General features: G+C 40.2%; 1 protein-coding gene across 3 annotated transcripts; it reads left to right on the top strand.

The window, feature by feature from the left end:
• Window positions 1–1,748: 1,748 nt before the first annotated feature.
• LOC147609440 (uncharacterized) lies at window positions 1,749–5,166 on the top strand. 3 transcript variants are annotated; one of them, XM_086787999.1, is made up of 3 exons: window positions 1,749–1,893; window positions 1,999–2,051; window positions 2,543–5,166. In XM_086787999.1, exon 3 carries the CDS (start codon window positions 2,562–2,564, stop codon window positions 4,290–4,292), a length of 1,731 nt encoding a protein of 576 aa, XP_086644125.1. In that variant the 5' UTR covers window positions 1,749–1,893; window positions 1,999–2,051; window positions 2,543–2,561; the 3' UTR covers window positions 4,293–5,166. The 3 variants fall into 3 exon arrangements, with proteins under 3 accessions (XP_086644125.1, XP_086644128.1, XP_086644126.1); XM_086788000.1 differs by having other exon boundaries at window positions 1,794–1,893; window positions 1,968–2,051; XM_086788002.1 differs by lacking the exon at window positions 1,999–2,051 and having other exon boundaries at window positions 1,769–1,893.
• The last annotated feature ends 21,488 nt before the right edge of the window (window positions 5,167–26,654 follow it).

The following is a 26,654-nucleotide window of genomic DNA, read 5'->3' as shown; positions in this document are numbered from 1 at the left end:
AGAGTAGAGCTATAGGGAGCTTAAACCAAGCTCTGATACCATGTTGAAATTCATGGATCAAGCTCCCTACTAACAATCAACTATCTAATTAGATCGTAATTCTAATCTGATTAACATGTAATTAGTGCTAAGCTAAGCTAGGGTGGGTGATACCTAATAACAAACATAATGAATGAACTAAGCTAATTTAGCTTAAGACTCAAGCTTAATTAGGTTACAAGATTGAGACTTGTACTCATAGAGAGGCTTGAGAGCTTGCTACATTTTGCATTACTTGAAATGGTCCTCTTTTATATGAGGACAGTACAACAAAGCTATGATAGCTCATGTGGGATAACTTGGCTAGGTGACTTGGCACTCTAGTATCACTCATTTTAATAGGCACTGTCTGCAGTATTGTGCAAAAAACTCAAAATCGAAAAAAAGAAAAGTTCAAACTGATATGCTCTCGGGATGTCTGTGAAAACCTTACAACATGCGAACGAGCCTCGAAATGTGTCCAAATCGCTTCATAACATGCAATAACGTAGTTAACAAAACACTACATGGTATACCTTCTCCACCTAAGAGGATAGCTTAATCTGAGACAATCAAAAGATCAAATCGAGGAGAAGATGACAAAGGGGGTGAGAGCTAAGAGAACCTGCTTTGATACCAATTATTAGAGTGGAGAACACACACATAGATACAATAAGCAAGGAGAGATAGATGGAAGCACAACACTGAATTTATGGATTAGGTGGACCAAAAAACAGACCAATTGATGCAGAGTGTGGATGGCAACACCACAATGAGGATGTTTCCGCAAGGTTTAGTAGTTGGCTCTACCAATGGAAAAAGGCTCAAGCTATGAAGAAACGACAAACATCTAGAAAGCTACATGGGAGTGGTAGGCGTATTACGGAAGTACAAATTTACACTGGCCCCATTCCACTGAGTGTGAACAACTGCAGTGCTGACCATTAAGAAAGAATGCACCAATGAAGCACATAAATTTTATTTTAGTGTATTTCAATCAATGTGATTTGTTTTGCATTCCTATTCAACCTAAATTTTGTTTTGCATTAATTTATGCCATTGATGTGGCATAAATTAATGCAAATTATAAGGCTAAAAAAGGAATGCTTGATTGCTGTGTCGCACTGCTCCCCTCATATCGTCACACTGATCTCCTCACTGCCCCAGTCTCCCCTCTACCTGCTGCCCTCAGCTCATGCCAGGCCATGCCAGGGCCGCCCTACGGCCTAGGCATCTGCACTTCCCACCCTTGACCCATAGGGAAAGATGAAACGTCTTTGCAAAGAGAAAGAGAGAGAGAAAAAACATGAGGAACCCTTTGAGAAAGAGGAAGAAATCACCAAGAACCCTTTGAGAGAGAAAACTCTGATTGAAGTGAGTAGGAGAGAGACGAAAGCACACTGAGAGTGTGTGAGAGAGAGAGAAAGTGCTCGAACGAACCCTGCTAGAGAGAGGGACAAAGAGAGCTCAGATTTCACACTGCGATGAGGAAGGGAGAGAGAGAGGGGGGTATGATCGAAGCTATATGGGGAGGCACATGAAGCAAAGTTGTAGTGTTACTGAAAAAGGCAGGTTAAAAAAATGCGAAAAAAACGTCCTGGCAAACCGCCAAAAACCTTGGGATATTTCGAAACGACACACCAAAAGAGAGTTTAATTTATTAGTGTCGATTTTGGTGGCCTTTGGAAAACTGAATTTTAAAAATGTTAAATAAATAGTTATTCACGACAACAATGGGATGGGTTTAAATACCAAATCCCAAGGGGTGTCCGCTCACTTAGGGCTTTATTAGTGCTAAGAGCAAGGTGAACCACCCTCCCCCCGCCTTCAATAATTCGATCAAGAACCCACGAACACGAGCTGTCTTCCCAACAGGTATGTGTGGCTGAAATTCAAGCTCCCTGCTCCATGTTTAGGGTTTCCTGTACCCTTATCTGTCTCATGGTTAGGGTCTTCGCTTGTTTTCCCTTCCGATTCCAGGTTTAGCGTCTCTGCCCTTCCTTCTGCACACGATTAGGGCCTGCTAGGCTCAGGTACGTATGGCTCGGTCAGGATTTTTACATGATTTTCTCTGATTTCAATTTTAGCGTTTCTGGCTCATGATTAGGGTTTTTCTCCCCCTTCTGCGCTCTGCCCGAGGGTTTGTCTGTCATTAGGGCCTTTTTGTCCTCTTTTTTAGGGTATCCGTGTTCTTTTTAGGGTATCTTCACTCTTGTTTGGCTATATTTAGTTTTTGGTACTCTTATCTGCTTGGTCTCAAGTAATTCATGTTAGTTTCTTGTGTCCTAAATGCATTTCCTACTTCTTTTCATGTTAATCTGCTTAGCATCTTTTTGGTAGTCACTCCATTTAAGCGAAGGATAGTCCAGCTGCCAGTTTATTGTGCCTAGCGGACTTTCTCTGTGTTTGTGTACACGTGCACATATTTACACACTCTTTCACATGCTTCGTGCTGCCTTTTTATTGCTGTACTTGCAATCCAAGAGTTTTGGTCAAGTTATGTTCTTTCTTCTATTGGAGGCAGGTTTGGCAAAAGGTTTGAGATGAGTAAGGAAGGTCAATCTGAAGGAAACCAACCAAGTCTGGTTTCACAGAACCTGCAGGGTATATCAACTTGCAGTGGAAAGAGATGTAGAGATGAAAGTGAGGAAGAGCTTCATGTTTTAGCATCAGAAGTCACTGATCCTTGTGGCAAAGTAACATATGTGGACTCGCCTAGTGACACCGGACCTAGTGGTTACAATGGAAATGGGTCAAAAAGACAGGATCATGCTCCTCCCACGGGTGTGGAAATTTCCACTCAATCTGAGAAACGGATGAAGTGTGAGCCCGATAATATGGAATGTGTGACACAATCACTTTCATTTGGCAGGCCTGCTGATGTCTTGGATATCACGATGCAGACCAGAGTCTTGGATGCCGAAAATATTGGAAATGGCACAGAGATAACAATTCAAAAGGGGTATGAAGGATCAGAGGGACATGTATTTGGGACTCAAGAACCCAGACAGTTCTATTGTGATACGTGTACTGTAAAATGCAGTAGCACAAAAGACTTTGAGACTCATGTTTCAGGCAAGAAACATAAAAATGCTTGTGCCAAAAAGCTGGCAAGAGTGGCTGCTACCCCTGGTTCTGGTGCTACTAGAAAGTCATCTGACTGTTCTGACACTGAAGCAATGGGAATGCAGGTCTCAACTGAAGACTTATCAAATCATCCTGTGTTGAATGTTGCTGTTGGGTCCATGGGGCAGCAGGTGTTAGCTGATGGTTCTAATTCTAATGCAATGGAAATTCAGGCCTTTATAGAAGACCCATCAAGTTGTCCTGCTTTACATGATGCGCATGTTGTATCCGTGGGGAAATGTGTCTCAGCTGACTGTTCTGAGGTCAAAGCCCCAAAAAAAGATTTATCAAGGTGTCCTGCATCAAATGATGTCCATGCTGTAGGTGTGGCGCAGCATGCCTCAGCTGACTGTTCTAATACTGAAGGAGTAGAAATTCATGCCTTTAAAAAAGACTCTTCAAGTTGTCCTGCCTTGAATGATGACCGTGTTGGATCTGTGTATCAACATGTCTCAAGTGTGGCTATTGTCTCAAATGAGACTCTTTACAACACCACTCATGCAGATGGTTTCCGTAGGGAGGACGACATTAGGTCTTCTTTTGAGGGCCAGTCTATCGGAAGTTTTATGGCGTCATTAATTAGAAACGTTGGGCCTGATTGTGTCATGAGAGCATTGGCGTCAGCATTGAGTGCAGCTGCATGCCCAGGACTTGAAGGTCCACAGAAAGGCATGTGCAAAGGTCAGGCGTCAGGACATTCAGATCTAAAAATTGCGGAAGAAACAAGCTCAGACAGCCATGGCATTGTGAAAATGCATGCTCTTTGTTTTTTGAATCTGTTAAAAGATGTGGGCAATAGTGTAACAGAGGACTTTCTCCGTCATGCAGTGTTTACAGGAGAAAGAAATGACGTTCCTTCAACTAAAGTTTGGTGTCCATGTTCACCACCAGTTTCTGCTTCTGCACCTGAACAAGGAGAAAACGACAAGCTGAATTGCAAGGTGTGTCGTGTTGAGTATGGAAGCAAAGCAGATCTGGACCTTCATTTAGCTGGCAAAAAGCATTCTTCTCTCGTGAGGAGGCTGCATTCAAGATGTGAACTGTGCAACATGAATTGTAATACTGAAAAGGAGTTGGAAGTCCATTTAGCTGGTAAAAGGCATGCGTCCAAGCTTAGACTGATGAAGAAAAGAGTTTCTTTCCAATGATAAAGCAAGATGCTGTTTCCTCAGATTCTATGCAGGATATCCAAAAGCAAGCAGGGAGTATAAGAGGAATACAGATGTGGATGTCTTATACAGTGAGTCATGTTTTGGAGCAGTCTGAGCAGTGCATAGGAGAGCAAAGCAAGAAGAGGCAAGAGCCATGTATTAAAATGTCTTCTTCCTAGCCATGTATCAAATTGTCTTCTTCCAAAATGCTACTACAGTGCGATCAGATGGAACTCCCGTCTTGCCGGGGATGGTTTTGGGGGATGTGCAGCTGCAATACCTTCTTAACTTAAGCTATATTATAGCCAGTTCCAATGTTGGAAGCTTTTGCAGTTTAAGGTGTGCAGGGGAGGACATTGGGGAATGTGCAGCAATAATTCTGCAACTGCAGCAGTGGACTTAGCCAGGTTTTGGTTTTTGAAGGTTTTCTGAGCAGGAGTTGCATCTTGGTGTTCTGCCTGTGATCATCTTGCTTGTTTTTAATGATGGCCGATCTGATTTTACCTTAATAGCAGAGATTTAACAAGTGAGGGCTATGCCTCTTTAGCTATTAGAGATGGAAGGAAGCTAGTCTAGGGTACGATAATAACTTAAACATGTGGGATTCTATAACAAGTGAGGGCTATGCCTCTTTAGCTACTAGAGATGGAAGGAAGCTAGTAGTCTAGGGTACGATAGTAACTTAAACATGTATGGGACTCTATAATAAGTGAGGGCTATGCCTCTTTAGCTATTAGAGATGGAAGGAAGCTAGTCTAGGGTATGATAGTAACTTCAGTATGGGACTCTATTATAACATGCCACAGAATGGAACTATAATTTGAGCAATAACCCTTTATTTTTATGCTTTGTATATCTTTTTGTGATGTTAGAGAAGATACGGATTAGTTGGACTGCTCTGGGTTGAGGTTGTGCTTTTTTAAGTCTACTGAGAAGTTTCCTTGCTCAGAATTATTGGTGTCATTTTAACTTGGGCTGTGTGCTTTACCCAACCATATGTGTAAATGTAGTACTGAGCCTGTTCAGGTGGCATGCAAATGAGAGCTTCATGCTTCTCCCTTGGATGGTGTGTGTGTTTTTTGGAAATAAAATCAAGTCTCTTGCGAGCTCCTCCCGACTGTAGTTGGCAGAGGAGCTTTTGAAGTCTTCTTTTGATGGGAAAACGGAGATATATCCTTGTCTTTTTGGTTCTACCATAGACGTCGTGATCCTAATATTAGAGGGTCAAAGGCCTTGTAGTCAATTTAGTAATCTGTGTAGAAGACCCTGCCACTTATCTCACAGTTAATAAGAAGGTAATAGAGTTTTGTCATACCACTAATGGATCATGAGTTTTGTCATATTAAACACTCAACTTTGTCATAATGTCGTGAATATAATCATTGTCTTTAATAAGCTGTGTGTGGTCATTTTGGGGAAACTCTAAATCCCTAGCCACCGTTGCTACGCAAATGCATGTGGGTGTCATTGTCCTTTGGTTAATTTTGCTATGTATTAGACATTCACCGTACTTGTGTTTTTGGGGAGTTTTAGTCTCTGTATTAGGGCTTATCACGATTATCAAAGTAACATAAAGATACAATGGTAGGAACACATTTGCCAACTTGTTTAGACCCTATCTTTGGACTTCTAGAGAATTTGGAGATTTGAGAAAGGTGTCAACTGAGAGTTGGAAAGGAGCTGAAAAACAAGGCATTTGATGGTGCAGTAATTTTTAGTGGTAATCTCTTTTGAATCCCAAGTATTCTGTGTTCAGAATTGCCCAAAAGGCTGTAAATTTTCTTTTCCACTTCGGATGGTTTGCCACCATTGGTTGAGAAAGCTTCTTTCAAAAAGTAAACTCTTTATAGCAAATTGATTTACAAGAAACATGCGATGTTAACACTTGGTACTGTTATAGGATATAAACATGTTCTTTTTTAAAGGGGTTCTTTGAAAAATCCTAACATTTTTATTTTACATCTCATGAGGCTTTTGTTTGAAAAAAAAAATTGTTGTTAAATGAGGCATTTTCATGCTAGAAGAATAAGTGTGTAAAGTGACTAAGGCCTCAAAACGTCTTGTTTAGAGTATACATTTTTCTAGAGAATTCAACAAAACTTGAAGAAGAGAATTCTAGAAGTGTACTAAATTGCTTATGATCACTTTTTTTTTTGGATAGGAAATCATTCAAGTCACATCTACAAGTAAGAAATTTTATTTTAATTAAATAAAAAATCAATAAATAAACAAAAGTGACATGTTATGATTGATATCTTGGTCACTTTCTATAGTCATTTGACTCGTGAGAAATGTCCAATTTAACAACAAATAATTTTTCCCAAACACTTTTCTTATATATATATATATATATATATATATATATATATATATATATGAAACTCCGACAAGAAAAATTTTATGAGATATACAACAAAACTAAGAAGTTTTGAAGACATAGAAGTGTATTAAGACACCAAGTACAGTGTAATGAAGTGTTGAAAGAAAAAGATCTCTCCCTCTGCCAAGCAATTACATAAGCATCATGGTGAGCTATGGAATGAAGAACGATAGAATCATCATGGTGGGCCATGCATACGTGGTAAGCAGCATAGGGAATCCTTTTCGAAGCAGGCTTCCAGGCGGGCTTCAAAACCATTGGAGTTGATTCACACTGACTTGTGTGTACCTCAGCAAAACACTGGCTTCCAGGCGGGCTTCAAAAACCATTGGAGTTGATTCACACTGACTTGTGTGTACCTCAGCAGACACCATCATTGGGAGGATCTCTCTATTTCATGCTGCTTGTTGATGACTTTACCAGATTCACGTGGGTCTACTTTCTTTCACAGAAGGACCAAGCTTTTACACGGTTCAAGGATTGGCACGTGATGGTGGAAAAAGAGTCTGGATTGCAGGTAAAGACTCTTAGGGCTGACAAAGGGAATGAATTCTACTCGAATGTATTACTTAGATTTTGTGCAAATCATGGCATCAAGAGGGAACTGGCCAATAGAGGATCGCCTTCAGAGAATGGAGTTGTAGAACGCAAAAACAAGACTGTGGTGGAGATGGCGAGGACCATGCTCGAGCATCATGATCTTCCTCGTCCACTTTGGGGAGAGGCTCTGGCAACGGCTGTCCATACCCTCAACCGGTCTCCAACGACTTCGGTACCTAATATGACTTCGTTTGAGGCATACTTTGGCAGGAAACCTAATGTCTTGCACTTCCGTGTTTTTGGGAGTGACGCGTATGTACATATTCTGAAGTGACTCCAAATCCCGCAAGCTTATATTTGTGGGGTATAATTCTCTTTCCAAGGGATACAGATTGTATGATCTAGAGAGGAACGAGATTGTTGTCAGCCGGGATGTGGTCTTTGATGAGCATGTTCCAGTATCCACTGTCGAGGAGTCACCACTTCTTGGAGATCTTGAAGAGTCTGATGATGATTCCCAGACTATTGTTCCAGTTGATCAACCTTAGTCAATACAGGAGGTTGAGCCCGTAACTGGAGTAGAGTCCCCGCAACGGTAGGAGGCCCCACGATCTGTTCGAGTACCTAGGTGGTTGATGGACACCCTTCGGGAGTCAAGTGTCACGGAGCTACCCTCCGCCGAGTGGACCCCAGAGGACGGCCCTCGAAGATCGCACAGAGTCCGCGGCAAAAGCAATACAGCGGAGCTTCTTCAAGTAAACTATGCTTTGATGTCTCGTATTATGCGGGACAAGGAGCCCACTTCCATTAAGGAAGCCCTTTCACAGGATACTTGGAGGAAAGCCATGCAGGTGGAACTTGATGCCATCGAGAAGAACAACACATGGGAGTTGGTATCAAGGCTGTCGAAATGGTCAGTCATTGGTGTCAAATGGGTCTTTAAGACCAAATATGCGTCAGATGGGTCGGTGGACAAACACAAAGCCAGACTTGTGGCTAAAGGTTGTGCTCAACGGCCAGGCATCGACTACGAGGATACCTTTGCACTGACAGTACGGATGACCAGGATTCGGACCGTTCTTGCCCTTGCTTCTTCTCAGAGGTGGCCCATGTATCAAATGGATGTAAAATCTGTGTTCCTTAATGGTCACCTGTTGCAAGAGGAGGTGTATGTTGAGCAGCCTCCAGGCTTTGTTGTTCCAGGATCAGAAGGGATGGTTTACAGGTTATGTAAGGCCTTGTATGGTCTTAAGCAGGCTCCCAGGGCTTGGAATCAGAAGATTGATTCCTTCTTTGTTCGGACTGGTTTTCAAAGATCGGTTGCAAATCCCAACCTGTATCTCTTTCGGGAACGCGGCATGGTTGCGATTATCATCCTTTATGTGGATGATCTCATTCTCACCAGCGGTCATGTGGAGCACATTGGTGTGACACAGGCTGCCTTGTCAAAGGAGTTTGAGATGATCGACCTAGGCTTACCCGACTTCTTTTTGGGATTGGAGATCTGGCAGACCCAGAGGGGGTTTTTTGTCTCTCAGCAGCGTTATGTTCATGAGTTGCTTGAGGCCTTTGGGATGGAGAACTGCAAGCCTATTACTTCGCCGATGGACCCAAATACAAAGTTAACTGTTAATGATCCTTGTGAGCGAGTTGATGCCTCGCAGTATCGGAAGTTGGTTGGTTCATTGATCTGGTTGCTGAACACCAGATTGGACTTGAGCTTCTCCGTGGGACTGTTGAGTTCTTTTATGCAGACGCCATTGAAGTCTCATTGGGATGCAAGATTGCGGATCTTGCGGTATCTGTAGCAGCAGAGTACGAAGGATCTAGGACTCTTTTACACATGAGGGGATGGAGTCAGACTCCAAGGTTGGATTGACTCAGATTGGGGAGGAGATCCAGACACGAGGAGATCTACTTCAGGTTACAGTTTTACCCTCGGCTCAAGAGCAGTTTCTTGGAGCAGTAAGAGGCAGCCAACTATTGCCCTATCTTCGACAGAGGCAGAGTACCGGGTTGCTTGTGGTGCTGCTTGCGAGGTTGTGTGGCGGCGGAGGCTGCTAGGCGAGATTGGGTTTCCACAGAAGGAGCCCACAGTCATCCAGTGTGATAACCAGAGTTGTATAGCTATTGCTCGGAACCCGGTCTTCCATGCCCGGATGACCAAGCACATAGAGATACAGTATCACTTTGTACGTGAGAAGATCTTGGCTAGTGACATCTTGCTACTTTATTGTTCGACGGAGGACAATGTGGTGGACCTGTTCACGAAGTCTCTACCTCAGGCTACGCTAAGGCGGCACTCCAGCTCCCTAGGGTTGATTTCACACCTAGGAGCTGAGAGGGGGTGTTAGAAGTCATCTCCTGTATTTATTAGACACCAGGGCCTCTGTTTTGTGGGTGTGCCCGCCTTGTATAGGTGTTTTCTCATTTTTCGTCACTCCTCGTATTTTTTTCCATTTTTTCCTATTTTTACTAAGTGTGGGAGGCAATTTTCTGTACCTTGGCTGATCCAGATGCTGGCTGACTGCTGGTCAGATGATCTGGATGCTGGCCGACTACCCCGTGTGGTCCCCTACCTCTCCTGCATGCTGGCCGACTGTGCGCAGCTGGCCAACTGCTGGTGGATAGGGGCTAGTCGTGGACATGTAGGCCCAGGCAGCTGCTTTTGCACAGGCCGCTGCATGTATGGGGCCATATAAAACGGCCCCATGGCCCCCACATCATTGTATCTTTGTTTTCAGATTCGGGATCTTGTGTATAGAGAAGAGTTACATGCCTATCTATCTCCTTCTCTTGTGATGTCTATTTTCTGCACTCTACTTGCTCTGTGGTCTCAAATTTGGTTATCATCTCCGTTGCGTATTTTGACAGATCAAGGCCAGGGGGACTGGTCTCTTTCGAGACAATCACTTGTTGCTATTTTGCTGTATGGAGATGATATTGTAATGATTTCCTCTTCAATTTACAAGCAATTGGGTGCACTAGAGACCTTGTGTCAGGCAAAAGGATTTGGCATTAAAACTCAACAAAAAAGTAGATGATCTTACACACCTTTAGGGTGGAGAGAACGAGATTTTAGTGTTGACTTCATGGACCGGCTCTGGCAGCTATGTATAGGACTGTGGACTCTGTAGATCATGATAGTCTCCAGGCTCATTAGAAGCAAGTCCTTCGTGTGCTGCATGATATCATTTTTGCAAAGTTTGGAGCTTCTCCCCTCGAAGTATATGCCATCTTTAAATTTCATACATATTACCATTGATGGTTTTAATTATCTTTAGTCTCAATCCTGATCTGCATTCACCCATATCAATGTAGCATTGCACAAACGCAATCGCTACCTCTCAACACTCCCCCTCAATGATACATTGGAGTGTCCATCAACCAATCATATATGCGCGTGTCTACCATCTTAGACACCTAGTCTATTTTGAGCCAACTCGCTCACATCGGAACCACTGAGTCCAATTTGAACGTAGATGTTCGGGTGGGAACCAACCCATGCGCATGCACCTCACATGTGCATTGCTCATGCACACATCACAATAACCATTTTGAGCTTCAAGCTTGGGTATGGTTACCATTCTCATTCATGTGTGAAAAAAAAAGAACAACACATTTTGGCCAAAGCTAGGTAGCGAACCCAAGTGTGTGTGTAATCAATTACAAAGTATATGCTTCTTAAAAAGCATGTGAACAAGAGCTTTACCAAAATAGACCCTTTGAGATTTTGAAAGGTTATGGTGTGAATAAGATCTTAACTCTAAGGTTTTAAAAACCTTATCAAGAATAATTTTCGAAAAAAATTGCGCCTCTTGAATGCGAGATGTTGACTTGCAATCTCGCTGGAACCCACTTTGGTCATCTTCTTCTTCTTCTTCTTCACCATCTACAATACCTGTTATTCTCTGAGCTTTTATGGAAAGCTTACTCTGCTGTGGCTCATCCTGCTACGTCCTTCTCTGGCTCCATGTCTCTATAGCTCATCTCTGCTATCTCTGCAATCATCTCCTAGCTTATTCTCTTTATGGAAGTTGTCTATGGCTGACAGCTCTTGGAAACTGTACTCTGAGTACTTCAGCTGCACCTTTCTCTCACAACAACAAGCGCCTTTGGAGAAAATGCAACAGCCTCCTGAGAAGCTTTCTCGTCTGCTTTTTTTCTCAGCCATTCCAATTAGTGCATGTTCTTGGGCTGGCAAAATTGCTGCGTGCGCTGTTACTATTGCAGTTCACATAGCCAAAGCTTTGAAGCTTTTAGGCAGTTTTTATCCTTCTTCTTTTTTTCATTTTCTTCCTTCTTGCTGCCCTGCTACTGCAGCTTCCATGGCCTTTTTCTGGGACCTTGAACTTGCTTGCTGCTAGCTCACAAGGATTCTTCCTCTACCATGCCATACTGATGTTGCCTTCCTACAATGTTGCTACAATTCATCTTGCAACCACCATCATATTGCTAATCTTTGCATTTCCAAATCACCATCTTTTCTCTAAGGTGCTGCTACTCCACTTCCTTCATGTTCAAGAGCTTCTTTTACATGTTTTGATGAAGCTCCATTTGCCGGCTCTCCTTGTTGCCACATTAAACTTTGCCTCCTGAACCCCTTGCATGAGGTTCACATTGACCACTAACATGGCCACAATGAGCTCCTAATTGAGCTCCACAACTGCTTGCCTCTTCCATCTTTGACAACAAGCAAGCTTTCCATGCCGCTTCTCTCACAAGGAAACCACTCCAAGGGTGCCTTCAACTAGATTTCTCACAAGAAATCTCTAGGTGCCAAACATGTGAAAGCTGTTAAGTGCTTCCACCATTGTTGCCCATCTTCCATGAGCAACTTTGTGAGCTATGCCTTTTCAACATGCTCCAACATGAGCTGCAAATCAGCCCATTTAAATAGCTTGCCACCAAGTTGACAAGCTTGCACCTCTTACACTCTTTGCCCAAATACAAAGAGCCATGGGATCTTCTCATATCCCACAAATCAGCAACCCTTCTTCCATGCTCAATAACAAAAACTTGAGGCAAAATCACACTTTTACCTCCTTCACAAAACTTTGTTGGTAGCTTCTTGATGATAGAAATCTCCATCTCCAACTCCATTTGCATCTTCCCTTGATGCAAATCTTCTCTTTGTCGCAAAACTCCATTTACAACTCTCTTGGGCATCTTCTTTGATGTTTGATGAAGACTCCATAGACTTCATAATGCTGAAATCTTGGTTTTTAGCTTCATAGGCAGCTTTGAACTCCTCTCTCAAATGCAAATAGAGAACAATAATAGAGTGTGCATAATTTTTTTTAAATAAACCATAATAACATGCTTAATCAAATAAACACATAACCAAGAAAACTATATTTAAATATTCACCATGACCAAGAGCCCACCCAAGCTCTGATACCATGTTAACAATCTTAAAATGGGATTGATCATGGTGAAAGACATGGATTAAGTAATATAATTAGAGTGGATTAAACCACACTAAGGACTCCGTAAGAGAGAGAGAGAGAGAGAGAGAGAGAGAGAGAGAGAGAGAGAGAGAGAGAGAGAGAGAGATTGCACACTCATCAACACTCAATTCTATTGCTCTATTGCATTCACAATAAACCATACAATGATATAGGCTTTCTAGCATTATCCCACTTTACACATCATCATCCATGTGGCACTCCCTTTTCCACTCTTTTGGTCAACACTCACACACCATACAATATTACATGTGGCATTCTTATCTTGCCACAATATCTTGCACCTCTAGGGTGCTTTCCCACATACACACAACACCACGATTACATCTCTCAACACCCCTTCTTAATCGAGGTGTTCCATAATTCACCCATCATTCATCACCCATATTAATGTAGCATTGCACAAACGCAATCGCTACCTCTCAACAGATAAAAGCCTTGATTTCATTGTCATTGGCTTTGTTGACGCCCTTAATTAAGATTTGTATTTCCAGTTCCAGCTGGCAAGTTGGTGTCTTGCGACATGTTGCAATGGGTGTTATGGGGTCATGGTGGTGATCTGTTTAGCCCCATGGTTGCTTGATGGTGCCATAGAAGTGTGTGCGCGGCTCACTTTGGGATTTGACACAATAGGTGTCTCATCTTTGATGGGAACATGGATGGGTAAGGCCATTACACACATGGGCAAGGTACTGTCTCTCACTGCTTTTGGCATCCATGGACTCCTCAGACTTCCTTGAAGGTTGTGTCAGCACACACGAGTCAAGGTGGGACCCATTGCTCTCCATTCTTGCTTCTTAAGCTTTGGGTTTCGGCATGGCTTTTGATCTCCACTCCATCTTTGGTCTAGTATTTTGATGCCATGGCTATAGAGGCTTATAGAGCGGGTTTTCTTGACTTCGAAACCAAATGTAGGGGTTCTCTTCATAGTAGAAGCACACACGAGTCAAGGTGGGACCCATTGCTCTCCATTCTTGCTTCTTAAGCTTTGGGTTTCGGCATGGCTTTTGATCTCCACTCCATCTTTGGTCTAGTATTTTGATGCCATGGCTATAGAGGCTTATAGAGCGGGTTTTCTTGACTTCGAAACCAAATGTAGGGGTTCTCTTCATAGTAGAAGCTTTGCACTTCAAAAATAGTTTGGTTAGGACCCAATAAAATGTTGACTATTAACCTTAAGATGGCATTTTGTTTTTACTTTCTTTGGCTTTGGAGATTATGGTGTGGTCCATGAGATTCTTGGACCCAAATGGAAGGGTTTTCATCGTAGAAGCCTTAAACTTCTAACATCTTAATGGCGATCCAATGGGGTTCGTAGTGGGGGAAAATCTCTATTGCTAATTAACCGAATGCTCACCCACGACAATTTGGCATTATGCTAAAGTCATTTTTCAACACTCCCCCTCAATGCTAAATTGGAGTGTTCTACTGAGTACATGTGCATATGTCTACCAATCTAGACACTCGTCCATTTTGAGCACCATTTTGCTCTGGTGGTGGAGCCACCTAAGTGCTTTTTGGACACCCATGTGCTTGAGAAAAAGAACCAACCCACAAAGTGCATCACCCATGCATGCACAACTCATCACACACCATAAATACATTCATTTTTGTTGGAAACAAGGTTTCAAGAATGCACACACACATATAGTGGAGAAGCTCAAGGGAGCACACAATGAGATGATAGCTTGATAATGAATGTGTGTTGTACAAAGATGATAAGTATACCCCAAGATGAGTGTCTACTAGCATGAGGGAAAACTCTTCCTAATGAGGGAAAAACTGCCTCGACTATCCTAGTGTGTTCACCAAATATGGCTACAAATCCCCCCTGGGAGTGATGATGTGAACAAGGGGTGAGATGGCACTAAAAGTATAGAGATGTGCCTGGCTCTTTGGACTATGAGAGGGAGCCCAAACTAATCTCCAAAGGGAAGTAATTTTAAAGCTTTGCGAAAAGCTTCAAACTTCTCTCGTGAGAGAGCCTTCATGAATAAATCTACCATGTTGTCTTGTGTTGGCACATAAGCCAAGTTGATTTCCCATGTGGAGCATCTCTCCCTAACATAATGATAATGCACCTCAATGTGCTTTGTGTTAGCATGAGAAACTAGATTCCTCTCGCAACTACCATAGTGCTCTGACTATAAGTAAAGATGGTAGTGGATAAGGACTCACCAATACCGAAATCAACAAGGTGTTTCAGCCAAACACACTCAATTGTAGCTGTAAAATGCTACCCTTTACTCATCTTCACAACTAGAAGTGGCCACAGTGGGTTGCTTCTTGAGCCATAATATACATGAATCACCAAGGTAAAAGCAAAAACCAATTGTGGACATTTGTGTGTCATAACATCGATCCTAGTTTAAGTTTGTAAACACATGCAGCTGTGATTTATCTCACTTGGGAAAAACAACCCCAAGTGCTTGGTGCCCTTTAGGTACAGAACACCTGTTTGACAAATAGTGCCAATGCTTTGTGCATGCTATGCATAAATCTACTCAATACTGAGACCCCATATTGAATGTCAAGCCTAGTGTTATATTAGAAGATAAGGCATGAAATAGTTTCTTGATACAACCTGGTGTTATATTAGAAGATAAGGCATGAAATAGCTTCTTGATACAAGGCAGCATTAAAAGGCTCACCTGCATCTTCAAGACTAAGTCGCAAACTAGGTTCCATAGGTGTAGCAACTAATAGGGTAGCTCTCTACTCATGTGGGTAGGCTTCTGGCTAAATGGTAGCTACCACTTGGCATATTTCCACTCATGGGTAGGATTCTAGCTAAAGGTAGCTATTGCTTGGCAAATCTCCGCTCATGGGTAGGCTTCTAGCTAAATAGTAGCTGCTAGGTCTCTTTGCTTGGTCATCATAATTTCCTTAGCTAGCCATGGCACTCTTGGGTACCCACTCCTTCTTGGTGGCTTCCCTAAAGGAATGTTAATGTAGAGGTTTTGGATCTCCAGTATGGTTTGAGGAGCTGGTCGACATGGCGATGTGTGAGAGGACTGTTGAGGGTTAGAGGTTACCTAAGGGGTTGGATTATAAGTTGTATAAAAAGAAATTATTAAATAAAGGATTTTTAGTGCAAAAGTGATAAAATTGTGTACTTTTGAAGTGAGATAAAATGTGAAATAAATTAAGCGGATATATGGGAAAATTTTTTGAGTTGAGTAAAAGCCTTGGAAAATTTGAATATCTAGATAGGAGCATTAATTTTAACCTAAAGATCTAAGGTCACATGTGGTGGAAAAAATATAAAGAAGGTTAAATAGTAATATGAATGCACATTTGTACACAAATGCACATATATGGAAGCTCATAGATCCTAAAAGAATTTGTAAAAATCGATTCCATAGATGAGTTCAGCATGTGGGTTTTAGTCTAGGTCTAGTAGCATGAGCAATAATGTTGATATCACTTGGCAAAAAATAAAAATAAAAATTGACCTAGCCTTGGATAAAAAAATTAATTTGACTATGGTTTAAGGAGAAAATGTGGGAAAACCATGGGTTTGAGTAATACGAGTAAAATTGGAAAAATGGTATGTGGAATGTGGTAACTGGTCTTGCACACATGGTTTTGCTTACGTGGTAAGTGGAAATGGGTTGATGGTTTTGGAGAGCTAGTGGCAGAGTCAGGCTCACTTCCTTAGATAGACTTAAGATACTTGAGTTCATTTTAGTAGAGCCAGCTTAGACTAGTGCATGCATTAGTAAAGCCACCTTTCACTTAAGTATGTGTGATTTAACTAGCCTAGATGGAGGCTATACCAAGTAGAGTCATATATATGCACGTGAAGGAGCTATCATCTATAAAAGGGGTCCTATTTGCTTCAAATCTCCATGCCTAGTTTTGGGCACTTCTATGTTATTATAATCTTGTCATTACTTGTCTTACAGCATGTATATTAAGTACTAGCCAGTATAGGTAGAAGCTAAGCCTAGTTCTTTTGGTGCATTTACTTCACATTTGGAGCTTGTGGGGCACTAGCAAAAGGAAGCTTGGATTTCTTGAGAGAATTGGAGGCCTTCTCAACACCCTACAAAACATCAACCTCAATCTTTTATAATTTTACAAGTAAATGATTTAACCCTTGTTTATATTTTTAAATTTTTGGAAGTATAATAGTTTTTTTTGTACAATTGAGTGCTTGTATTTCAATTTCAATTATTTTTACCTCTCTGTCAACAATTAGTAGTAAATAGATTGATATTTAAATCAATTAAATATGACCTTTGTGATCGTAGAAACCCATCATTATTCGATTCAATAATTCTAATTCCACTGTAAGTCAACATTAGATTTAGTAATTACAAATAGCAAACCTTTGTAAGGGATATCTTATTTTAGCCTATGCATAAAGTAACTACAGTGAACCTTAGGATAAAAAGCATAGACTATGTTTGATAATCTTTCTAGGAAGCCTTAGAAGCGTACTTGTAAATGGGGATACCTTAATTTTGACTTGGATAGAAATAGAATTCTCTTAGGTGTTTGGAATCATTGAAGCCATAAAGGCCAATTATCTTGAGTATCAAAATTTGAGTTTCTAGGTGTATTAAGAATGTGTATTTAAACTAATTTTATCTTGCTTTCATAAATAGTTTTGATTTTTTGTTAAACTAACACCATAGGTTATTTTACTCATTGAATTTAGCCTGAATAAATTAAATCAAAAAGATTTAGAAGATTCTTGTGTGGGGTCATATCCTCTAATTGTGCACCATAGAAAATGCACATAAGATGATTATTATTCCCATTCCAACTAGATTTTTATGTCTTTTACCACCCTAGTTTCAAAGTGCTAATTTTTAGCTTAGAAGAAACTCTAAATATAGACTTAGACTTAGGGGGGATTTTTCAAAACAAAGAAGAGGCTAAGCCTAGAAAGATGAGGTTCAAGCATACCTAAAAAGATGTAAGTCAAATACACATGTGAACTCATACCCTAAATTTTGCCCATAGAAATATTTAGAAGAGTTAGTCAATTGTTCATGGATTTTTTTTAAAAGAAAGAAGAGGCTAAGCCTAGAAAGATAAGGTTCAAGCATGCCTAAAAAGCTATAAGTCAAATACACAATTGTGCGTGTGATTTCATACCATAAAATTTTCCCATAGAATTATTTAGAAGAGTTAGTAAAATAATATACAAAGATTAGATGGAATTTTCAAGGAATAAAGAAATAACTTTGGTAAGGGAAGACCTCGGGGAAGAGAAAAAGGACTTTAAAGAGTGAAATCAATCCAAGTAAAAATCCTAAACATCAAACTTGAATAGCTAGATGTTTTATCATCAAGTGAGAAAGGAATTTAAAGAGTGAAATCTATCCAAGTAAAAATCATGAACATCAAGCTTGAATAGTTAGATGTTTTATCATCAAGAGGTAATGGTGACCATGAGTTTAAGATCTTAGTATAAGGTGAGAAAAGTGACTTAAGTTTAGATAATTCTAGAAAAATATAATATCTTTAAAAAGACTTATGACCACTAGGAAATTGAAAATTACCTTGGCAATAAAGGATTAGGAAAAATTAAAGCAAATGACCCTTAGAGACCACCTTACATGAAATTTAGAGCAAATGGCCCTTAGAGATCTTAAAGCCCTTACATGAAAGTTAAACCAAATGGCCCTTAGAGACCTTACAAGAAAGATTGAAAAATCCAACTATTCTTACAATGATTGAGAAGAATTGGACAAAAAATTTTGGATCGAGAAATAAATTCAAAGATTCAATAGAGGATTGGGATAGTCTCATCATGCTTGCGATGATTTACCCCGTTTCGCGATGTATGCATGATGCATGGTTGCTTGATCATGTTTGATACTTGTTTGGATATTACTTGTTGAAATACTATTTGCTATGGAGATTGTGAAAGTACCACATAAGATGATGTAATGCGAGTGGATGTTATTCGAGTGGTGAATCCTATCATGAAGACGATCATCCGAGACCTTGACCCATCTCAATCGACAGACATGTCCGTGCTCCTGACATGCTTAGTGTGAGTACAAGATGCAACTCTTGAGTGTTACTGGGCGAAGCATGGTTTAGGTCAGGCGTACACTGATGTCTTGAGATTTTGGTGTGATCATAACCTGGAGTGTTTGTCCCTTGGGAATGTTATAGCCAACAAAACCAACTCTTTGCCAATCTAGGATGTGAGACTTTAGGGCTCCTCACCAGACCATAGCACAAGTTGGAGTGCTCAAGCTCAGTGGTGCATACATTCATGGTCTGAGGAGTAGAGACATAGTGCAAGGAGATATTTTGGATATCTCCTTGCACTACGTGGTGCATACATTTATGGTCTGAGGAGTAGAGACGTAGTGCAAGGAGATATTTTGGATATATGTGACATTAATTTATCTGATAGCTGGATAGTTTCAGTATGATTTTAAGTATGTATGTCTTTCAGTATATTTTGATATATAAAAGTTTTAAGTTAAATGCTAAAAAATAAATGTATACTGTGAAGCACATGCGTGAATTTTTTTTATTTCTTTAGTTGGGTGTGTGTGAGTAATGAGCTAGGAATATCAATTATGGGTGTGAGTTTACACTAGCTCCATAGGCCTAGTGGTAAGGTGGCAGAATAGATCCAGGGGATTGGATGGGGTCTAGGCTGTGCTATGGATCTAGTTAAAGTAGAAAAAATGGATCCACCATATTGGAAAGCGAGAGCGGCAGGGTGGACCCGAACAAGCGCGGGTGCACAAAACTAAAATTTGTTTGAAAACTTAGAAAAATGGGTAAATCGAGAAACTAGACCCTACGAAACAATGGAGTTAGTCCAAAGGTGTAGAGTTATCTTCTTCATGATCAAGGAGTAAGATGTTGGTGTGTAGATGTACATAGATGCATTGCCTCTTACTTGTGAGAATCATGCAGGGACAGACATAAGATAGGAATCATATGCATTTCCTAGTGCAAGGATTTTATGGGAGATGCGAGATGTATGCTATTAGTATACAGGGAGTGGGGGTCCTCATAGCTAGTATCAGAACCAAGGTTATTTGTTAAAATATATCAAGGCTTCTTAGAACAAATAGAAGCAATATGCAAACCCAAAGAGGTTGAGTCATGAATTCAATGAAGGCAATATGGTTTTTCTTCATGATGTAAGACTGAAGAGGAGTTCTTTTTCTTGGGAAAATATAGGAAGTTATCACCAAGATACTATGGTGGGCCTTATGTTATCACAAGAAATATTAGAGATCAGAGGCTTATGAGTTGATCCTTCCTCCATATCTTAAGGTTCATGTTAGTCTATTGGTGGAAATATCATCCAAACCCTAGGCACATGTTAGAAATTGATGAGATAATCATGTGAGCACAAGGATAGGAACTAGAGACTAAAGAAATCCTAGATGTTAGAGAAAAGCCTTTGCAAAATAGGGTTAGAGAATATTTGGGTAAGTGAAAGTTTTTCCCTATAACTTGGGGGAAAAAGAGGAGGATCTAGCCAAAGGCTCTCCCTAGTTCACAAGACTAGGACATCTCAATGATTAAGTGAGAGAGAATGTAAGATCCCTCTAGCCCGTATAAAAAGAAATTATTAAAATAAAAGATTCTTGGCTTTAAAATGATAAAATTATGTACTTTCAAAGTGATATTAAATGTGAAATAAATTGATCAGACAGATGGAAAATTGTTTGAGTTGAGTAAAAGCCTTCGAAAAATTTAACATTTAGATAAGAGCATTAATTTCAACCTAAAGATCTAAGGTTCACATGTGGTGAAAAAAAATAAAGAAGGTTAAATAGTAATATCAGTGCACATTTGTACACAGATGCACATATATGTAAGCTCATTGATCCTAGAATAATTTGTAGATAACAACTCCATAGATGAGTTTAGTAGGTGGGTTTTACTCTAAGGCCAGTAGCATGGGCAAGAATGTTGATAGCACTTCACAAAAAATAAAAATAAAATTGATTTAGCCTTGGTGTGTGCACCGTTGGATAAATAAATAAATTAGACTATGGCTTAAGGGGAAAAGCTTGTAAAGCCATGGGTTTGAGCAATACAAGTCAAATTGGGAAAATGGTATGTGGAATGTGGAATGTGGTAAGTGGTCTTGCACACACGGTCTTGTTAGAGTGGTAAGTGGAAATGGGTTGATGGTTTTCGAGAGCTAGTGGTGTGCTAGAGCTGGGCTCACTTGCCTTTAGAGAGAGTTGAGAGATACTTGAGTTCATTTTAGTAGTAGAGCCACCTTACACTAGTGGATGCATTAGTAAATCCACCTTACACTAGTGCATGCATTAGTAAATCCACCTTTTACTCGAGTATGTGTGAGTTAACTAGCCTAGATGGAGAGGGTCATATACATGCATGTGAAGGAGCTATCATCTATAAAAGGAGTCCCATTTACTTCAAATCTCCATGCCTACTTTTAAGCACTTCTATGTTGTCATAATCTTGTTAGTTCCTCTCTTATAGCATGTACATTGAGTACGAGCCAATAGGTAGAAAGCTAGCCTAATTCTTTTGGAGCATTCACTTCACATGCTTATGGGGCACAATTCCCTAGCAGGAGAAAGTGTGGGTTGGAGGCCTTCTCAACACCTTACAACATATTAACTTTAAGCTTTTGCAATTTTACAAGTAGGTGATTTGACCCTTGTTCATATTTTTAAATTTTTGGAAGTACAATAGTCCTTTTTGTATAATTTTAATTTCAAATATTTTTACCTCTCTATCAATAAGCAATAAATAGAATTTATATTTAAATCAATTCAATATGACCTTTATGACCATAGAAACCCATCATTTGTTAAATTCAATGATTCTAATTCCATTGTAAGTCAACATTAGATTTAGCAATTACAAATAGTAAAACTTTGTAATGATGTCTTCTTTTAGCCTATGGTCAAACTAATTACAGCGGTGAACCTTAGGATAAAAAGCATAGACTATGTTTTGACAATCTTAGAAGAGATGGAAAGGACTAGGATTGTGGCACATCTACTAGCATTTTCTTAGATGTGAAGCTTGTATGATGAGAAAGCAACATCGGCATGTATTTCCATAAGAAAGCAAAAATTGTGTAAAGGCTCCTCTAGAGCTTGTCCATCCATATCTTTGTTAATAAAATGCCAAAAACTACATTGGATAGTTATTTCTACTTTCTGTTAATAATCAATGACTTCAATAGGAAGATATGGGTGTATTTGCTTCAAAATAAGATTTTGGAAAATTCAAAATGTGGCATAGTTTAGTGGAGAATGAGACAAGAAAGGGGGTTAAGAAATTTTAAAGATATCAAAGAGAAGAATTCACATCTTCTAGTGATTTTCATGCCTACTATAAGGAGTTAAAAGGAAAGAAATGCCGAATTCTTTTTGGGCCAAGGGAGTTAACACTACAGTGCATATCCTTAATAGAAGTTGCACAAAGATGATGAAGGACATGATACCTCACGAAGCTTACTCTAGTAAGAAAACTTCAATTGTATATTTTAAGACATTTTGATGTGACTATTTTTTATGCATATTCCAAACTCATCCAAAATCAAGTAGGGTTGCAAGAGCAAGAAGTGTATCTTCTTGGGGTACAATAAGGATTCAAGGGGCACTGATATGTCCTAGAGGCAAAGGGGTACCGACTATAAGTCTTGGAAAGAAGATAATTATCAACCATGATAAGGTGTTGTGGAACCTCATCAAGTGGAAGATAAGGCCATCCACACTATCCTATAATGAAGAAATAGCTGAGTAAATGCAACCACAGTGTGATAGCACCAAGTTCACAAAGAGGTGGATTCTAGAGAAGAGAAAACTACAACAACAGGAGGGACTATATCCTAAATGGGTGAAGCACATCTTAGATGGGAAAGATCTACCACGGCATCCTAGAGGAACCGACATGTTGAGATATCGAGCTCAACTATTGCACATATGGATGACACACTAGGATGACACATATGCACTTATGGCATGGTTGGTGAGATTATGGTATATAGCCAATGTGGTTTGTAAGTTGTATGTGACATCAAACTTCGGTTTACTAAAGTTATGGCATAGTTATAGTGCCAACTCATATAGTTGGGTTCACACTATGGACTATGTATGTTTTAGAAGTAGAGTACTTTCCCATAAAGAATGTACTCTTATCTTTCTCTTATGGCTGTAGAGAAGTGAAGAAGAAAGAAGAAAGTTCACCACCCATCTCTCTCTTAAGTTTGCTTATAAAATAAGAAGCTCAAGCTCACCCTCTCCCCCACATTCTTCTCATGGTATTAGAGTGCCGGTTTGCATAGCAAGCTCAAGAGGTAAGCAAAGGAAGTAGTACACGAGTAAGAGTAACTCTATCTCTTTCCCTTTGATTCAAAAGTAAATCTCTACAAGTAGCTGCTATCCAAGGATAGTAGTGCGGTAGGGCGGCAGTAGGCACAACATAAAGGGGTACTGTCATACCTTGGGGAGCTCTCTTTGATGAAGCAAAAGCACATTATTTTGGAAATTTTGAGTCATTTTAGATCCCATTTTGACTTCTTTAAAAGTGTTGACAACGGTAGTTTTTAACTGTGCATGTTTTGCACAGAGTGTTGTGCATAGTGGTTAATTTGAAGTGCCTACATAGGTTTTGGGAACTACAAATGTATGGCAAATGTGATTGGTTTGCATAAGTGATTAAATAACATGTTTATAGCACCATAGGTGAATATTTATTTGTTAGAAATATTACAAGATTGCTATGAGTGTAGGGGTTTTGAAAGATCTCTTTATCCTATAGAATATCATATTTGGTGCAGGTGACAATTGTAGATAACAATGTCTAATAGTTTATCTAAGATCATGAGCGAGAAGCTAGACAATAACAACTTCCAAGCATGACAATTCAGGATGACAAACTTCCTCATAGGGAAAAGGATACTATGAGTTTATTACAAGTGATGAGGAGAAGGAGCCATAGCTTCCTGACAAGAAGCCCACTCCACAATGGGTATATGCTTTTAAATCATGGCATGAGAGGGCTAACAACCTCATCCAAACTCTCTGAACTTGATGACTCATAACCTGTAATTCCAATTCCTTCAACTTTCTTTTTCCCTTTATCCACAGTCAGCACTACTCCCAGTGCTCACACTCTCATGCCTCAAGCGTCCTGACCATGGACGTATAGTGCTACTCTCACACTCTTCTGGCCCAGACATAGAAGTAGAACTAGAACTTGCTTGTGGCAAGTTCACATGCACATCAGCTTCAAGAGAATCAATGACACCCTCATCCTTTGCTTTGTACCAACTAGAAAGTTCATCAAACACCACATCTCGTGAGATAACCACTTGCCTAGTTTGTGGATTGTAACATTTGTATGCCTTGCGATCCTGTGCATAACTAACAAACACACACTTTTCTGCCTTAGGATCCAACTTCCTCCTTCTCTCATGAGGCACATGTACATAAGCTATGCATCCAAACACTTTGAGGTGTCCAATGTCTGGCCTAAAACCTGTAAGCTGCATCTCTTGCGTACTTTCATGTATGGCTACTGTAGGTGTCTTATTAAGTATATACACTACAGTGGCACATGCTTCTGCCCAATAATAGTCTGGCATGATCTTTTCATTGAGCATTGAAATGACTCTATTCTTCCTCTCAGCAACACCATTTTACTGAGGTGTATACCTGCAAGTTAATTGTCTTCTTATGCCATGCTTTCTCAAGAAATGCTCAAAAGCATGTGAGGTGTATTCACCACCTCCATTTGTCCTCCTCAAACATTTAATCCAAGAGCCATATTGCTTCTCTACAAAAGCTTTGAAATCCATAAACTTTCCCAACACTTCACTTTTCTCTCTGAGAAACTAAATCCATGTTATTCTGCTAAAATCATCAATGAATGTCACATAATATAAACTGCCTTTAATGGATGGGTTTTGTGCAGGGCCCCATACATCACTATGTACTATCTCAAGTGGCCTGCTACTCATGTTGCCTTCTCTAGGAAACCGCAACCTCGCCTGCTTTCCAAACTGATAGGCTTCACAAACATGCATATTCCTATCATACTTGAATCTAGGCAGCCCACTAACAATGCCTCTTGCATGCATGTTCTTTAACCTTTGTATATTCACATGTCCAATCCTCTTATGCCACATGTCAATGTCTTGTACCACATTTCGGCTTTTAAAAAACATGGCTGATTTCAACTCAAGAATCCCAGCATCCAGCTTAAATAACCTGCCTTCTTTCTTGCCTTTGGTAATGACTCTACATCCATTTTTGAATTCCTCTCAAAACGAAGCAACCATGCTCGTTGAAACGAACTTGTAATCCCTGTTCCACCATTTGATCAACTGAGGCCAAACTTTTTGTAATAGAAGGCACATACAATACATCTGACATAGATTTTGTTTCACCATTGTGCATAACCAATGATACACTTCCAACATGTGTAATGGCATGCTGGGTATCATCTCCTGTTTCCACATAGCCTTTCACATCCATAGGCTTCATATGCTCAAATGTTTCCACATAGCCTTTCACATCCATAGGCTTCATATGCTCAAACCATTCACCATGACAAGTCATATGGTTTGATGCTCCAGAGTCCATATACTAAGTGTCATCATCTTCAGCATTTGTCATCATAGATCCCACAACATGTTTCATGGCAAACAAGTGATTTGCACTGCCATCATTGCTACTTGATGCATAATTTCCACCACCATGTTGTGCATAATGTCCACCATGTTGTGCTCTACCCCCTCTCAAATCATTTTGTTTGCGAAAACAATCACGTGCCATATGACCAAATTTCCCACAGTAATGGCATTCCACATCTTGCATAGATGTTTGTTGGCCTTGCCAACGTCCTCTACCACGAGGATTACCTCTGCCTCTCTGAGGTGTATATCCACGACCACCTCTAGAGACTAGCACCATATGGCACCATATGTAGGCTGAAAATTCTGTTGTGATGACCTGTCCTGCCATCCACGACCATTACCACGGCCACCTCTAGCACCATATGTAGGCTGAAAATTCTGTTGTGGTGACTTGTCCTGCCATCCACGACCATTACCACGGCCACGTGATGCAAATCTCCCCTTGCCTCTAGATCCTCTTTGTGAGTGAGTAGAAAGCCTGATTTCTGCCATTATCATCATGGCTAGTAGATGCATCATGAAAAGTGTCACTGAGTTTGATTTCCTCAACAAGCAAGAGTGAAACCAACTCATCAAAGTCTGGTAAACTTGTCCTCCGAGATGGATGTATCAAAAGATTTATACTCCTTGCCAAGACCACGCAAGGTAATGTCTACCAAATCATCATCAGGCATGGGGGCATTGATTGTTGCCAATGCATCTGCATACTTCTTTATCTCTTGTACATAATCATGGATGCTCCTTCTATTCTGTTTCACATTATGAATCTATTGTCGCAAGTGAGACTTGCGAGCACTAGTGTCTGTATCAAATAGTTTTACCAATGTATCCCATGCATCCTTGGGATTCTCAACATCATGTATGTGTATGAGTATAGCATCCGAAATACATATAGACAGATAATGCAACACTTTGTATACTCTTTCGGACCATTGCTTATGAGCTATAACCTGTTTGCTGTGTAGGTTGTCAGGGTAGTTCCGGCTCTGGCTCAGCACTTGTAATAAGATTCCAAAAACCTTTTCCCTTCAGAAAACTTTTGATCATGTACTTCCATGCCTGGAAGTTCTTGCTATCCAGCTTTTCACAATTTGTACTTGATTATCCGACATATTTGCTTAATGCAAATGCACCTTCTGCACACTTCCAAATCTATAAACGAGCCTTCCTCAGCTTAACCACACTCTAATTAGTGTTCCAGATACTCCAAAGTAGTCAACAAACTTCAATTTTGATGTAGAAAATCAAATTGTATGCATCCAAAATGAACTGGTTTACGCAGTCCAAGATACCCTGCTTTGATGCGCTTTCCAAGGCTCCAAATTGCAATGTATGTTGGAATT

This window comes from Cibotium barometz, chromosome 51 (assembly GCF_041138505.1).
Source record: "Cibotium barometz isolate CiBa-2024 chromosome 51, ASM4113850v1, whole genome shotgun sequence".
NCBI lineage: Eukaryota > Viridiplantae > Streptophyta > Polypodiopsida > Cyatheales > Cibotiaceae > Cibotium > Cibotium barometz.
The sequence above is the reverse complement of the archived record's forward strand: the minus strand, read 5'-3'. Positions and strand labels throughout refer to the sequence as shown.

Coding starts and splice junctions, on each gene's coding strand:
- LOC147609440 (XM_086787999.1), top strand. CDS start 2,562: ATGAGTAAGGAAGGTCAATCTGAAGGAAACCAACCAAGTCTGGTTTCA.